Below are 13,388 nucleotides of genomic sequence, written 5' to 3'. Positions count from 1 at the left end.
TAAAGAATGCAGGCCTAGCCCCTCAAATCTTCCTTTATATGGCAAAGCTATCCTGCCAGAACCCAGTCTTATTAATTTTTGATGCACCTACCCTTTTAAAAGCTTATTTTTTTAATATACAGAACCCAGAGCCATACACCAAATTTTAGGCCTCAAAGGTTGACATAATTGCAGTAAATTAAATTTACACATAACAGGCCCTCCAGCCTTGAGGTCATGGCTCCCAAATACACCAATTACCTACAACTCCCATACAATTTTGAAGGGAGAGAGGAAATCTGAGCACCCGGACTAAATCCACACAGACACGGGGAGAACGTACAAACTCCTTGCAGACAGTGGCACCGTAACAGCATCACACTAACAGCTATGCTTACTGTGCCGCAGTATGGCACTCAAATCCTCTCATAATCAAGGTACCATTTGCCTCCGAAATGCTTGCTGCACTGCAGTACTAGTTCAGAAGGACAACTATTAAACATCAGTCTTTCTCAATCTATCACAATTGAAAGTTAAACCTGCTTTACTGTTTTATTGAGGAATGAGTGACCTTATTGAAACATAGAAGATCCTTAGGGGGCATGGTATGGTAGAAGTTGAGATGTTCCCAACAATTGGAGATCCCTCTTAACAGACCAGTAATTTCATTCAAAATTCTCAACAAAACGAAACTTAGAGCAAAATTGCTCTCCTTCAAGTTAACTAACATTGATTGCCACAGAACTTTCTTTCCTTGACAGATTTATTCTCCACCATAATTACGCTGGATAACTCTTACCCTTTGATCATTACTTCACGAAGATGCTCAACAATGTGGATTTTAAAAAACTTTCATTACACATGGTGCAAATATTCTTGTACTAAACTAATCCTGCTTCCCATTCTCTCCCTTTTTCTCCTCAAAGCATCAGCATTTGAAATAAAGTTCCAGATGGTATTATTCCATTTCTTATCAGCCACATCAGTGATTATGGTCAACCATGCCCATTCACAAAACTTTCAAAGGCTAGCAAATGGTCGTCACGCTCTGGCGCAATCCCACGAAGAAGGAAAAGAAAGAGAAAAAGAAAGTCGTTCAAAACAGGCAGCAGGTCAAGCATCAAGGTGTCTCCTCTGATGTAGACCCTGGAAATGCTGTCACCATAGCCACTGCTTGTCATTCCTGTTGCTCCCACATATTGTCCAGTGAGGACTCGGATCCCATGCTCAATATCCCAAATCTATCATCTCTCCAAAGAGGTAATTTCTCTTTTATGGTTGAAAGATGTCAGTACCTAGTGACCAAATTGCTTAATTTGCCTGGCCCAAGTTGAAGTCAAAGATAACACCACTGATTCATTGGCTGAGGCCATCCAACTTACAACAAACATTAACAGAACCAGTAACAGACCTTCAACCTAAAAAGTTAAATTGAAATTGAAAATTTAATTTCAACACGGTAGAAGTTGATTTCGAAAATTGAAACCCGTGCCACCTAGTTAATCTACAATCCTGTTTGTTCTGGAGAAACCATGTTTCTCATCCCACACAGACAGTCTGACCTGCTGAGTATTTCTAGCTTCTGCTTATATCTTTACCTCTTGTGGATACTGCATGACCAGCTGAGTTCCTCCAGCATTTCGATGTGTTTTACCAGCTTTTGCTTTGCTTATTTCAGAACAAACCAGTATTAGAAACTCAGCATTTCCTAATCTTAAATAGAGTCACAGATCACAAAGAATTAAGCAGGGCCTTCGGCCCAACTTGTCCATGGCAACCCAGTTGGAATTCCAGGCTAGTCACATTTGCCTGTATCTGATCCATATTCTAAGCCCTTGTCCAAATATCTTTTGAATGTCAGAATTATACCTGCTTCCACAGTTCCTGTGGCAGCTTGCCCCAGATACAGACCACAATCTGAGCGAAAAATTGTTCTTCAGATTTCTCTTCAACTCTTAAATCTATGTCCTCTATTTTTAGAATTGTCTACCCTGGATAAAAGACTGTGAGATATGTAGCTTATTTCTAGAATGTGTTGTGAATTTATGAAATCAGCTATTGTGATTGGGGTGGGGGGGAAGGGTCATTATTTTTGTCTAACTGGCATTTAATATCCTCAGGAATCAGGTCAAGTACATGTGTTCTTTGTGATTCTCTAGCTTTCGTTGCCATATAGGACATTGCCCAAGGAATGTGTTTAGACTTTAAAAGAATTAATTACTCCCTTCTCCACAAGTGACCTGCCTGAAACTTGATCCATCTTCAGGCACCAGCAATATTTCTTTACTTATGGCATACTGTAAGCAGTGCCCTTTAAATTTACAGTTGTCTTTGAGCAAAACCGTCTATTGGCAATTCATCCACAATTAATGCAAGGGTGCACTGTTCTATGAGAGTAACTGGGAGAAATCATTTAACGCCTTCTGTCAGTAACAGAGAAAATAAAAATTGCAATCTGTCATGGAAGATCTGAGTCTTTTAATAATTCTAAATGCCTCCATGCATTTGCTGCTCCAGTCTACACTAAACCACAAAGCCCCAGGGCATTGCAGCAAATCTATTTCTGGAATAACCATTGGCACTCTTGAATCAATTTGTTTTTCTTTCACCTGTCTTTCAACTTAATATCCAACTAATAAAAAGAAAATAAAGCAATAAAAAAAAGGAGAGACCTAAATTGACAAAATAAATGAGACCAATGTTTTAAAATAAATGTTCAGACGAATCCTTTCTATTTTTCCCCTTAATGTCTAGAAATTGGATTACAAAAGCATTGATTAATTTTATTACTAATGCCATATCAGGTCCCATTCAAAGAAGTGGCAAATTGATCGGTAACAGGTACGAAATACAGAAAATCTGACAAGTATCGGAACTGGGGTTCGAAAGGGTGCTCAGGGAAAGATGGGCTACTGAAGGGCTCTGGGCGCTGAAGGCTTCCTCATCATGTTGGAGGTTTGGATCTGGGCTTGGATTGCCGATGGTTTGAACTCAACTAGAGTCTTGTGCGGCTGCAGAGGCTGCAGGAGCACTGAAGTTGAATCCACAGCCACTCAATGACTCTGAGGGGACTCTTTTTTGGTTCTCTCTCTCTGATTAAAGGGCGCCGGGCAATGCTCATGGTGAATCTTTGTCTGCCTTATTATATTTTTGTTTTATTGCATGACAATAAATAAAATCTTTTTTTTTCACTTTATTTAAAATTTTATGACATGAATAAAATAAAAATTACATTTAAAGAAATAATAAAAAATAAGATAATAAAAATTAGAATCTTCTTCTTTGGCTTGGCTTCGCGGACGAAGATTTATGGAGGGGGTAAAAGTCCACGTCAGCTGCAGGCTCGTTTGTGGCTGACAAGTCCGATGCGGGACAGGCAGACACGGTTGCAGCGGCTGCAGGGGAAAATTGGTTGGTTGGAGTTGGGTGTTGGGTTTTTCCTCCTTTGCCTTTTGTCAGTGAGGTGGGCTCTGCGGTCTTCTTCAAAGGAGGTTGCTGCCCGCCAAACTGTGAGGCGCCAAGATGCACGGTTTGAGGCGAGATCAGCCCACTGGCGGTGGTCAATGTGGCAGGCACCAAGAGATTTCTTTAGGCAGTCCTTGTACCTTTTCTTTGGTGCACCTCTGTCACGGTGGCCAGTGGAGAGCTCGCCATATAACACGATCTTGGGAAGGCGATGGTCATTAACTACACAAATTAACCCCCCAATAATTATAACACACAATAAATAAAATCTGATGTGATAAATTCTGACATACGATCCTTGACCTGAAACATTAACTCTGCATCTCTTTCCACAGATGCTGGCTGATCAGCTGAGAGCTTCCAGCATCTTCTGTTTTCAGAAAAGCATTAAGATGTTGAATACTCAGACAGAAGTGAAAACAAGGCCAACGTAAATTCAATGCCATTCTCAAAACATAGCAATCAGAAAGAGCTAGGCCCTTCAAGACATGCAGTCAAACAGCAGCAAGGCAAATCACAGCTGCCCTGGATGAGGTAGAGAATGCAAAGAGGGAAAGATAACACAAGATTTCATTGACGGACTGGTAATGAAATACATGGCAGGAGGGCTATGGTAATGAAATACATGGCAGGAGGGCAAGTAGCCGGAGACAAGAGGGGGTTCAACTGTATATGCTGGGTTTGATGATCCTTTCTTTATTGCCCCTTTTAATGCTGCGTGAAATTTGACAACTACACTCCAAAGAAAACAGGCACAATGCACTGTCCCACAGCAGCCCACACCAACACACCATCATTCCTCTCAACCCCAAACAAAGGTCAAGGGTCAAGTGTAGAATAATAAGGACATCCAATGTCCTTCATACAGTGTAAGAGAGCAAGGAATAAGGAGATGGGTCATTGCAGCGTCTCCTTATTCTGGAGAAGACAAACCTCCTCCTCACAGGCAGATCACCCTGGAACACAGGTGGCAACAGTTCTACTCATTCATGAGTCAGATTCATTATGATTCTTCTTTTTGATTTTATCAACATTTTGTAGATTTTGTGATAAGTCCTCTCATGAGAGCTGCAGAGGGATCCTGCTGTGTTGCACTATATGGAGAAGGAGAGGGAAAAAAAAGTAACAAAAAGGAGCAGAAGGAGGAGATGCACCTGTGCATAAAATGCCACAGCACCAGGAGGGGAAAAACAAAGTGTGTGACAGAGAAATGTATCATGGAGTGATACACCAGACACCAGCAGTCTGCGTCAGTATGAAGAAAAGGGAGGGTGGTTCTGGGGCTCACTGGAGGAGACATTTATACGTCTGCTCAACCAGGGGAGCAACCTACTCAAGCACGACACCCACTACTCAAACAGATGTAAATTTTCTCCCATGCAGTATCTCTCTTTTTGTAACCAACTAGCTGTCACATGCTTCATCCTTTATCCTGGACCTCTTAGACCCTCTTGAGTTGTCTCTGTAGATGTTTAAAAAAAAAACAGAAATCTGCTCAAGTTTCTGCTTAATGAGGGAAATTCTTGTTCCTGGTGCTGGTTCACTGTCATGAACTGCATGGTGTTCTTGTATGGTAGAGACTGGACCTCAGGTGGAATTGCAATAAGGCAGAATGACTTTGGTTGGGTCAGTTTGTGCTTACTGGAGCTTCCAATAGCTATGCAGACTGTGAGAACATAAAATAACACCGAACTGCTCACTTCCATGGCCGTGACTCTCCACCCCCCCACCCCAGACCCTTTCTCCCACTTTAAGCCTTCTTCCTCTTTCTGGACACCTCATCCTGGCCAGGTGCCCGCTCTGGACCTTTTTATTTCCAACTGCTGCTGAGACAACAACTACCTCAACTTTACCACCCCTCTCTCATATTCCAACCTCACCTCCTCAGAAGCCTGTGCCCTTCGCTCTATCCGCAACAATCCCAACCTCACCATCAAACCTGCAGACAAGGGTGGTGCAGTTGTGGGTTGGCGCACTGACCTCTACCTTGCCAAGGTCAGTCGACAGCTCTCAGACACCTCCCCCTATCATCCCCTCCCACAGGACCCCAACACCAAACATCAAGCCACTGTCTCCAAAACCATCTCCAATCTCATCACCTCTAGTCACCTCCCCCCCAACCCTCCCACAGCCACGAACCTCATTCTCTCCCACCTCTGCACTGCCTGTTTGTACCTTCTACCCAAGAAACACAAACCCAACCATTTGGGTAGACCCATTGTCTCTGCCTGCTCCTGCCCCACCAAACTAGTTTCATCTTACCTTAACTCCATCTTTTCTCCCCTGGTTCAATACCTTCCCTCTTACATCCACGACACCACAAATGCCCTCCATCTCCTCAATTACTTCAGATTCCCAGAACTGGATCGCTTCATCTTCACGATGGATGGTCAATCCCTTTATACTTCTATCCCCCACACAGAAAGCACTTCTTTTCTTTTTCCTGGACCAAAGACCCGACCAGTTCCCTCTACCACCAACCTCCTCCACCTGGCAGAACTTGTACTCACTCTAAATAACTTCTCCTTCAACTCATCCCACTTCATCTAAATCAAAGGAGTAGCCATGGGTATCCACATGGGTCCCAGCTATGCCTGTCTGTTTGTGGGCTTTGTGGAGCAATTTGTGCTGCAAGCCTACACTGGTAAGACCCCCTACCTCTTCCTCCGGTATATTGACGACTACATCGGGGCTGCCTCATGCACCCACGATGAGTTTTTCAACCATCCACTTTGTGGACAACTTCCACCCTGATCTCAAACTCACTTGGTCCATCTCCTACAACACTTTCCCCTTCCTGGATCCCTCTGTCTCCATCGCAGGAGACAAGCTGGTCACTGACATATACTACAACCCTCCAACTCCCACAACTACCTGGACTACATTTTCTCACACCCTGTCCCCTGCAAGGATTTCATCCCCTTCTATCAATTTCTCCATCTCCACCAAGATGAGGCCTTCCAGTCCAGATCTTCTGGAATATCTGCCTTCTTCCACAAACGTGGCCTCCCCTCCTCACCCACATCTTCTTCATATCCCGCTCATCTGCCCTGGCCCCCTCTGCCCCCAGACACAATAAGCATAAAATTCCCCTCATCCTTACCTAGCACCCCACCAGCCTCCGCATCCAACACAGTATCCGCTGGAATTTCCGGCTCTTACTACAGGATCCCACCACCAGACGCATCTTTCCTTCTCCTCTCATCTCAGCCTTCTGCAGGGACCATACCCTCCAAGATTCCCTTGTGCACTCATCCCTTCCCACCCATTGAACCCCCAGTACCTTCCCCTATGCCCTCAGGAGATTCAACCCTTGCGCCCACACCTCCCTCCTCACCACGGTCCGGGGCCCCAAATAGGCCTTTTTCGTGAAGCAACACTTCATTTGTACATCCAGAGGACTTATTTACTGCATCCGCTGCACCCTTTGTGGCCTTCTCAACATTGGACAGACTGATCTCAGACTGGGAGATCACTTTGCTCAGTACCTTCGCAAACACAGCGACCTCCCATTGGCCAACCATTTAAATTCCAAGTCACACTCCTGCACTCACATGTCTGTCCATGGCATTATGTATTGTCCCACCCTGACCACCCACAGATGGAGGAACAACACCTTATTTTCTGGGCATCCTCCAGCCAGATGGCATTAACATGGACTTTACTGCCTTCTGCTATATCTGCTCACCTTTTCTTCCCCCCCCCCTCCATTTTCCTGTCTTTCCAGTTCTTCAACCCACTTAGTCATCCCTCCTCCCCCTCATTGATGCTGTCCCCCCCTCCTTTCTTCACCTACCTATCATCTCCTACCTTTGCCATCCCCTTCCTTTTCTCATACTTTGATGAAGGGCTCAAGCTTGAAACGTCGGTGATGTATCTTTACCTTTGCTACATAAAGGACACTGTTTGACCTGCTGTTGTGTAAATGGATTACAATTATACATTCATTTTGGTTTCTGTCCATGTGTGATGGACACCTTTCCTTAAATAAAACTGCACGGGGAAAGTGGGAACTTAAGATGAACTCAGCAGAATGTTTTTGATCGTCATTTTGCCTGTCACCTATTCCATCTTCATTAGTTATGTAGCTTTAAAAGTGGGGTTTACCTTTAATGAGCTATTAAAGCTAAAAACCCAGAGATAGTTGCAAATCAATTATTGCTCATGAATTTAATTTAAGACACCTACAGAGCTTCCAATACATTTATAGCCTTCAGAGAGTTTCACAGCATCCAATGTTCTGTATGGCTTTTATTACTTCATTAAAATTTGTGTTCAATGCACTGCTGATCCACCAGATGTTAAACAAAACCCTCCCCACCATCGACAACATGTACCTGGAACGCTGCCATCAGAGGGCAGCAGCAATCATCAAGGATCTACACCACCCAGGACATGCTGTTCTCGCTGCTGCCATCAGGAAAGTGGTATCGGTGCCATAAGACTCGCACCACCAGGTTCAGGAACAGCTGCTCCCCCTCCACCTTCAGCAACAACAAACTCAAAGACTCATTCAAGGGCACTTACTTTGCACATTATTTATTATTGAATATGTATTGCACTGTTTGTTTTCATTTCTTTCTTAGTTTGAATTTCTCTCTTTTCCGTACATATCTTGAGTCCAGCTTTTTGCACCTCCTAGAAGTAGAAAAAGAATCGCAAGGTCGTATGTGATGTCACGTACGGGCAGAAATTTGATTCGAATCTGAAAGCAGGGAGAAAAAATTGGGTGCAGTATCACACATAATTTTGCTTATGGTAATTTGTTACTGCCTATTTTGTGCCACAAGCTAAACAAAAATTTTCAATGTTTCAAAATGTAGTTTAGAAGATGGATCATCAACGTGGACAGAGACCACAACCAGAAATCTAGAGTGAGATATAAAGATAATCACTCCAAAAGAGAAGGCAGAGAGAAAGACCAACCTTCAGTTGAAAGAGATAATCAAACAATGATGAGAAACACACAATAATCTCTGTATATTTCACAGAAAACGGCAGCCTTAAAGAGTTAACTAAATCTTGTCAAAATTTATTTTAAGTAATATACAAGGTAGATGGTGTAGGGAGTACTGGGGAAAGATTGGAAAGAGTAACCCTAGACATAATTCTAGTCCATCTAAAAAAGGAGTAGTGCCTGTGCACTGTAAACCAATCAAGAAGAATCATATTTTGTAGCTTGTGCTGACCTCAGAATGAATTTCAAAACTTCTTGCATGTTGCTGCAGAGCACAACTTCCCCTTTTCTGCTATGTAAAGACTGAAATATCTGAGAATAAAATTGAAAGGTAGAATCCAAATGAGCAACCAGATCAAAGTACAGTCATTACACACCAAGCCTACACCGCGATCCGCTTTTCAAAGCTCCCTCCATTGCATTGCAGCCCCCCTTAACAAGTTGGATTAAAGCAGGAAATGACCAGGTTGAATGCCAATCTTCATTGTGCTGCAGGTAACCGAATGGGAAATCTATTAAAATTCTGCATATACTATTAGTTCCACTTTTATCATATAAGCACATGCCCTCAAAATGAATGCACTTCCCTTTAAACAATAGTTGCATATTAAATTGTCTAGGACCAACTTCTACATTTTACACAGATCTTTAAACTGCTAAATATGACCAATACAAAATATAATCATTCACTCCAAAAAACTGCATAAAATTAGGTTCTAATCTCCAAACTGGCTTACTGTATAATCAATACTTCTCTGAAGTGAAAAATACTAATTTTAAAAAGCAGATAACAGATGTCAGTGACATTTTATTTCTGACATATCTGGTCTTTCCTACAATGGAACTAAATGCATTACAAACTTGAGTTGTGCCAATGGTCTATTTCCTTGGAATGCAGATGAAGGGTTATTATACAATTGGGACCTAAAATATGCCATCTGATACTCTGTTCTGAGGGTGATTGAAAATCACAATTAAATCTCAACTTCAATGGGCTGTGGGATAGGAGCACTTGGAACCCACCATTGACAAATTATTCTCAGGAGATACGAGGATTGAGGAAGGATACCAACTCAGTGTTGGATAATTGAAGGATGAAGGGATGAAAAGAATAATTTTTTTTTGCCAAGGTTTGGGTTCGACATTTGTGGGAACCAGAGTGTCAGGGAATCACAAGATTGGTGGGACCATTCTTCATATTTTCCAGAGAACACAAGAATCCATTTGGCACATCAGGCCTACGCTGGCTTGCAGGACAATCTCCATTCCATTATATATTTCCCTGACCGCTATTCGCTCTTAAATGCCCATAAACTTCCCTCGGATTCTTCTCAGCTCACAATGGTGAAGGTTAATTTATGACAGGCAAATAACTCACTGACCAGTACAGTTTTAAAATGTGGGAGGAAACTGAAGCACCAAGGAAATGTGCAAGCTGCTCGCAGACAGCATCCAAAGTGGGAATGAAACCTACCAGTCCAATTTCTGAAAAGAGCACTACACAGAGAAATTGAAGCATAGAGTGTAACTGGAATGTGAAAATTACATCGCCACACTTCCCAAAGATTCAAAATGACCGAGAAATAGAATTACTGTTCACTCCAGAAAATCTCCAATTACATGATAATGGGAAAATAGCATAACCAAACTTCAGAGAAACAACATAGCTGTGTCTATTAATTATAATTTGCTCTTGGGACTGACGTTGTCATCATGTGATTGAAGGTTGTTAAATAGGTCACAGATTTCACTCATTTCTCAAGTACAAGCTGAGTGATTTTCTCAGATAAGACAGGTGACTGTGATCCTAAAATGCGATGGCCTGCAATTTAGTAGGTGGGCATTAGTTATTTCCACTACCTGGCAGCATCTACCTCCTGTTCAGATTAAGACAGAAACTTTTAAAGCTCAGCCTTGAAGTATAATTTCATTACAAATGTTTGTAAAGTAGTACAAGCATTTTTTATTGTCATTCCTGCCCAGTTCCTCCACTACTGCGCCATCTTTTTTTAAAAATTGGCTTTGGTACTAGACTCACTGGAGTTTAGAAGAATGAGGGGGAATCACCTTGAAGCCTATCAAACTGAACGGACTGAATAGCATGGATGTGGAGAGGTTATTTCCTACGGTGGGGGAGTCTGGGAACAGAGGGCACAGCCTCAGAATACAAAAACATCCTTGTAGAACAGAGGGTAGTGATCTGTAGAATTCATTGCTGCACACCGCTGTGGAGCTCAAGCCATTTGGTATATTTAAGGCAGGTTCTTGATTAGGAAAGGAACCCTCACGTTCATTGGTCACAATATACCTTTGATATACTTGAAAACTCTACAAGTTTACAATGAGCAAAAACAACCACGTAACTAATGCAAAAGCTCATAATTTCCAACAGGCTGGTATTGTTTAATTTGCTCTTCAGTCATTTTATTTTCACTGCAGCAAAGAAGTTAGGGGAGTTCTCCCGCAGTTCTAGTCTATATTTATCCATGAAACTAACAAAAGCATCCATTTTCTGGTGATCAAATTACTGCTTTTGGAAATTTCTGAACACACCCTTGACCATGAGGGACTGACTAAGGAAAAGGTTATTCACAAATTTGCTTCAGTGGTTCCCACACTCTGATGACTACAGGTTAAAAAAGGCTGAAATAACGTATTTTTTGAGACCCCTGAAATCACAGAAAGGTTTATGTAACTAAATGTTGTTCTATACATACAACTTAGCAGACACGCACCACTGTGCTTTTGAATTGTCTACTTTCTTGTTGCTGTGGGAGAGTCTGGCACAATGCTGCCAGCAGCTTAAGGCCAGGTAGCATCACTTTTGTCTGAATTTTATCGAAAACAACTTATCAATCAGACGTCAAAAGGTCCTAAGGAAGTTTGTAGTTCAAATTATTATTGATTTTTATGAAAGCGCTTTTGTTAAAAGAGAATCACTGGGATCACAAGTCAGCAGGAAATTACAACTGTTAAAATTTAAGCCCAAATAGCTTACAAAAGCTATTAGATTTCAATGTCTAAGTGAAATTTTAATTGAATGTTACTGATTATTGTGAGTTCACAGAAGTCAAAACTTTAGCAAATAATCCAGTTTTTGTTACCGTTGTGTTGCGTACAAAGAATCTGAACGTAGATGGACAATAGGTATATTGAGCTTGTCCTGTCAGCAAATGAGGAACTTTGTTCATTAATTCACCCATGACATTTCAAATTATTAGACTTTTCTGATCTGGGAAGGTTCTAAGAAATTTTTTTTAGCACAAATTATGTAATTGGTTCGTCAAAGAAAATCAAGTCCATTTTTTTGGTTGCTACGCTTTCCACAAAAATGGAAGTTTATGACTGAAATTGTTTTCTTCACTCATTAAAAATGGCGTGAACTTTTAACATGAACTAGAATTTAGAGATAGGATTTTGAGCACTTTAAGATGATGATTTCAAGATACAAAGTTACAAACAAGACTAAATAAAACACAGCCCCAGTTTGCACCAACAGCAAAATTTGTTGTCAAAAGCTGAGCGCCATTTCAGAATCAGAATTTATTGACATGATCAAGTCGTGAAATTTGGTGTTTTGCGGGAGCGTCACAGGGCAAACATTCACATTATGAACTATCTTACAACAATAATATATTAAAAAAAGAAGTGCACGAAAAGTAAGGCAGTCTTTTGTTCATTGATTATTTAGGAATCTGATGGCAGTGGGAAAGAAGCTGTCCTTGTGCCATTGAGTGCTTGACTTTAGGCTCCTGTACTTCCTCTCTGACGGTAGCAGATTGGATGACATGGCCTAAATGGTGGGATCCTTTGAGGATAGTTGATTTTTTAAGACACCGCTTCTTGTAGATGTCCTTGATGAAGCCTGGTGCCTGTGATGTCGCAGGCCAAGTTAACAACCCTCTGGAGTTTTTTCTTGTCCTGAGAGTTGGCACCTCCATACCAGACAGTGATGCAACCAGCCAAAATGCTCTCCACAGTCCACCTGTAAAAGTTTTCAACCATCTTTGGTGACGTACCAAATCTCCTCAAGCATCTCCTAAAGTGTAGCTGCTGGTGACCCTTCTTCATGGTTGCATCAACATTGAGGCTCCAGGACTGATCCTTGGAGTTGTTGACACCCAGGAATTTGAAGTTCTTGACCCTCTCCACTACTGAGTCCTCAATTGGGACTGGGTCGTGTACCCCTGACTTTCTCCTGAAGTCCACAATCATCTCCCTGGTTTTGCTAATGTTAAGTGCAAAATTATTGATGGGACACCATTCAATGAGTTGATCCATCTCACTCTTATACTCGTCCTCAGTGCTGTTTGTGATTCTGTCGACAACTGTGGTGTCATCGGCAAACTTATAGATAGCTTTAGAATTGTGCCTGGCCACAAGGTCATGGGTGTATAATGAGTAGAGCAGTGGGATAAGCACGCATCCTTGAGGGGCGCTTGTGTTGATAATCAATGAGGAGGACACATTGTTTCCAATTTGTACTGACTGTGGTCTTCCCGATGAGAAAGTCGAGAATCCAATTGCAGAAGGGGGTACAGAGGTCTAGAGTTTGTAGCTTCTTGACCAGGACTGAGGGAATAATGGTGTTGAAGGGTGAGCTGTAGTCAGTGAAGAGTAGCCGTATGTACAAGTTGCTGTTTTTGAGGTGATCCAGAGCTGAGTGGAGAGCCAGCAATATTGCATCTGCTGTGGAGCGATTGTGACGATAGGCGAATGGTAGTGGGTCCAGATCTTTGCTTGGGTACCTGTTAATTCTGGCCATGACCAGCCTCTCAAAGCTTGTGCTACTACTGCGGCAGCTCATACTACTCTTCTTGGTACCGGGATGATTGATGCCCTTTTGAAGCAGGCGGGAACTTCTGACTGTCACAATAAGAGGTTGAAAATGTCCATGAACACTCCAGCTAGTTGGTTGGTGCAGATTTTCAGAACCCAGCGAAGTAAGCAATCAAGGCCTGATGTCTTGTGAGGGTTCACCCTCTTG

The 13,388-nt window shown here is 42.2% G+C and overlaps 1 protein-coding gene across 2 annotated transcripts in view; it reads right to left on the bottom strand.

The window, feature by feature from the left end:
• LOC138765237 (ras association domain-containing protein 5-like) overlaps positions 1-13,388 on the bottom strand; it is a 53,604-nt gene that overhangs the window by 26,348 nt on the left and 13,868 nt on the right. The window contains exon 1 of one of the 2 annotated variants that reach the window (XM_069942234.1): positions 7,972-8,063. The exons of the other annotated variant lie outside the window; for it this stretch is intronic. Within the exon in view, the coding sequence (XP_069798335.1) occupies positions 7,972-7,980 (9 nt within the window). The 5' untranslated portion in view covers positions 7,981-8,063. Of the gene's footprint in view, positions 1-7,971; positions 8,064-13,388 lie in introns of those variants that run through there. 2 annotated transcript variants of the gene reach the window in all.

This window comes from Narcine bancroftii, chromosome 5, assembly GCF_036971445.1.
Source record: "Narcine bancroftii isolate sNarBan1 chromosome 5, sNarBan1.hap1, whole genome shotgun sequence".
Lineage (NCBI taxonomy): Eukaryota > Metazoa > Chordata > Chondrichthyes > Torpediniformes > Narcinidae > Narcine > Narcine bancroftii.
Note: the sequence above shows the minus strand (reverse complement) of the source record. Positions and strands in the feature narration are given on the sequence as shown.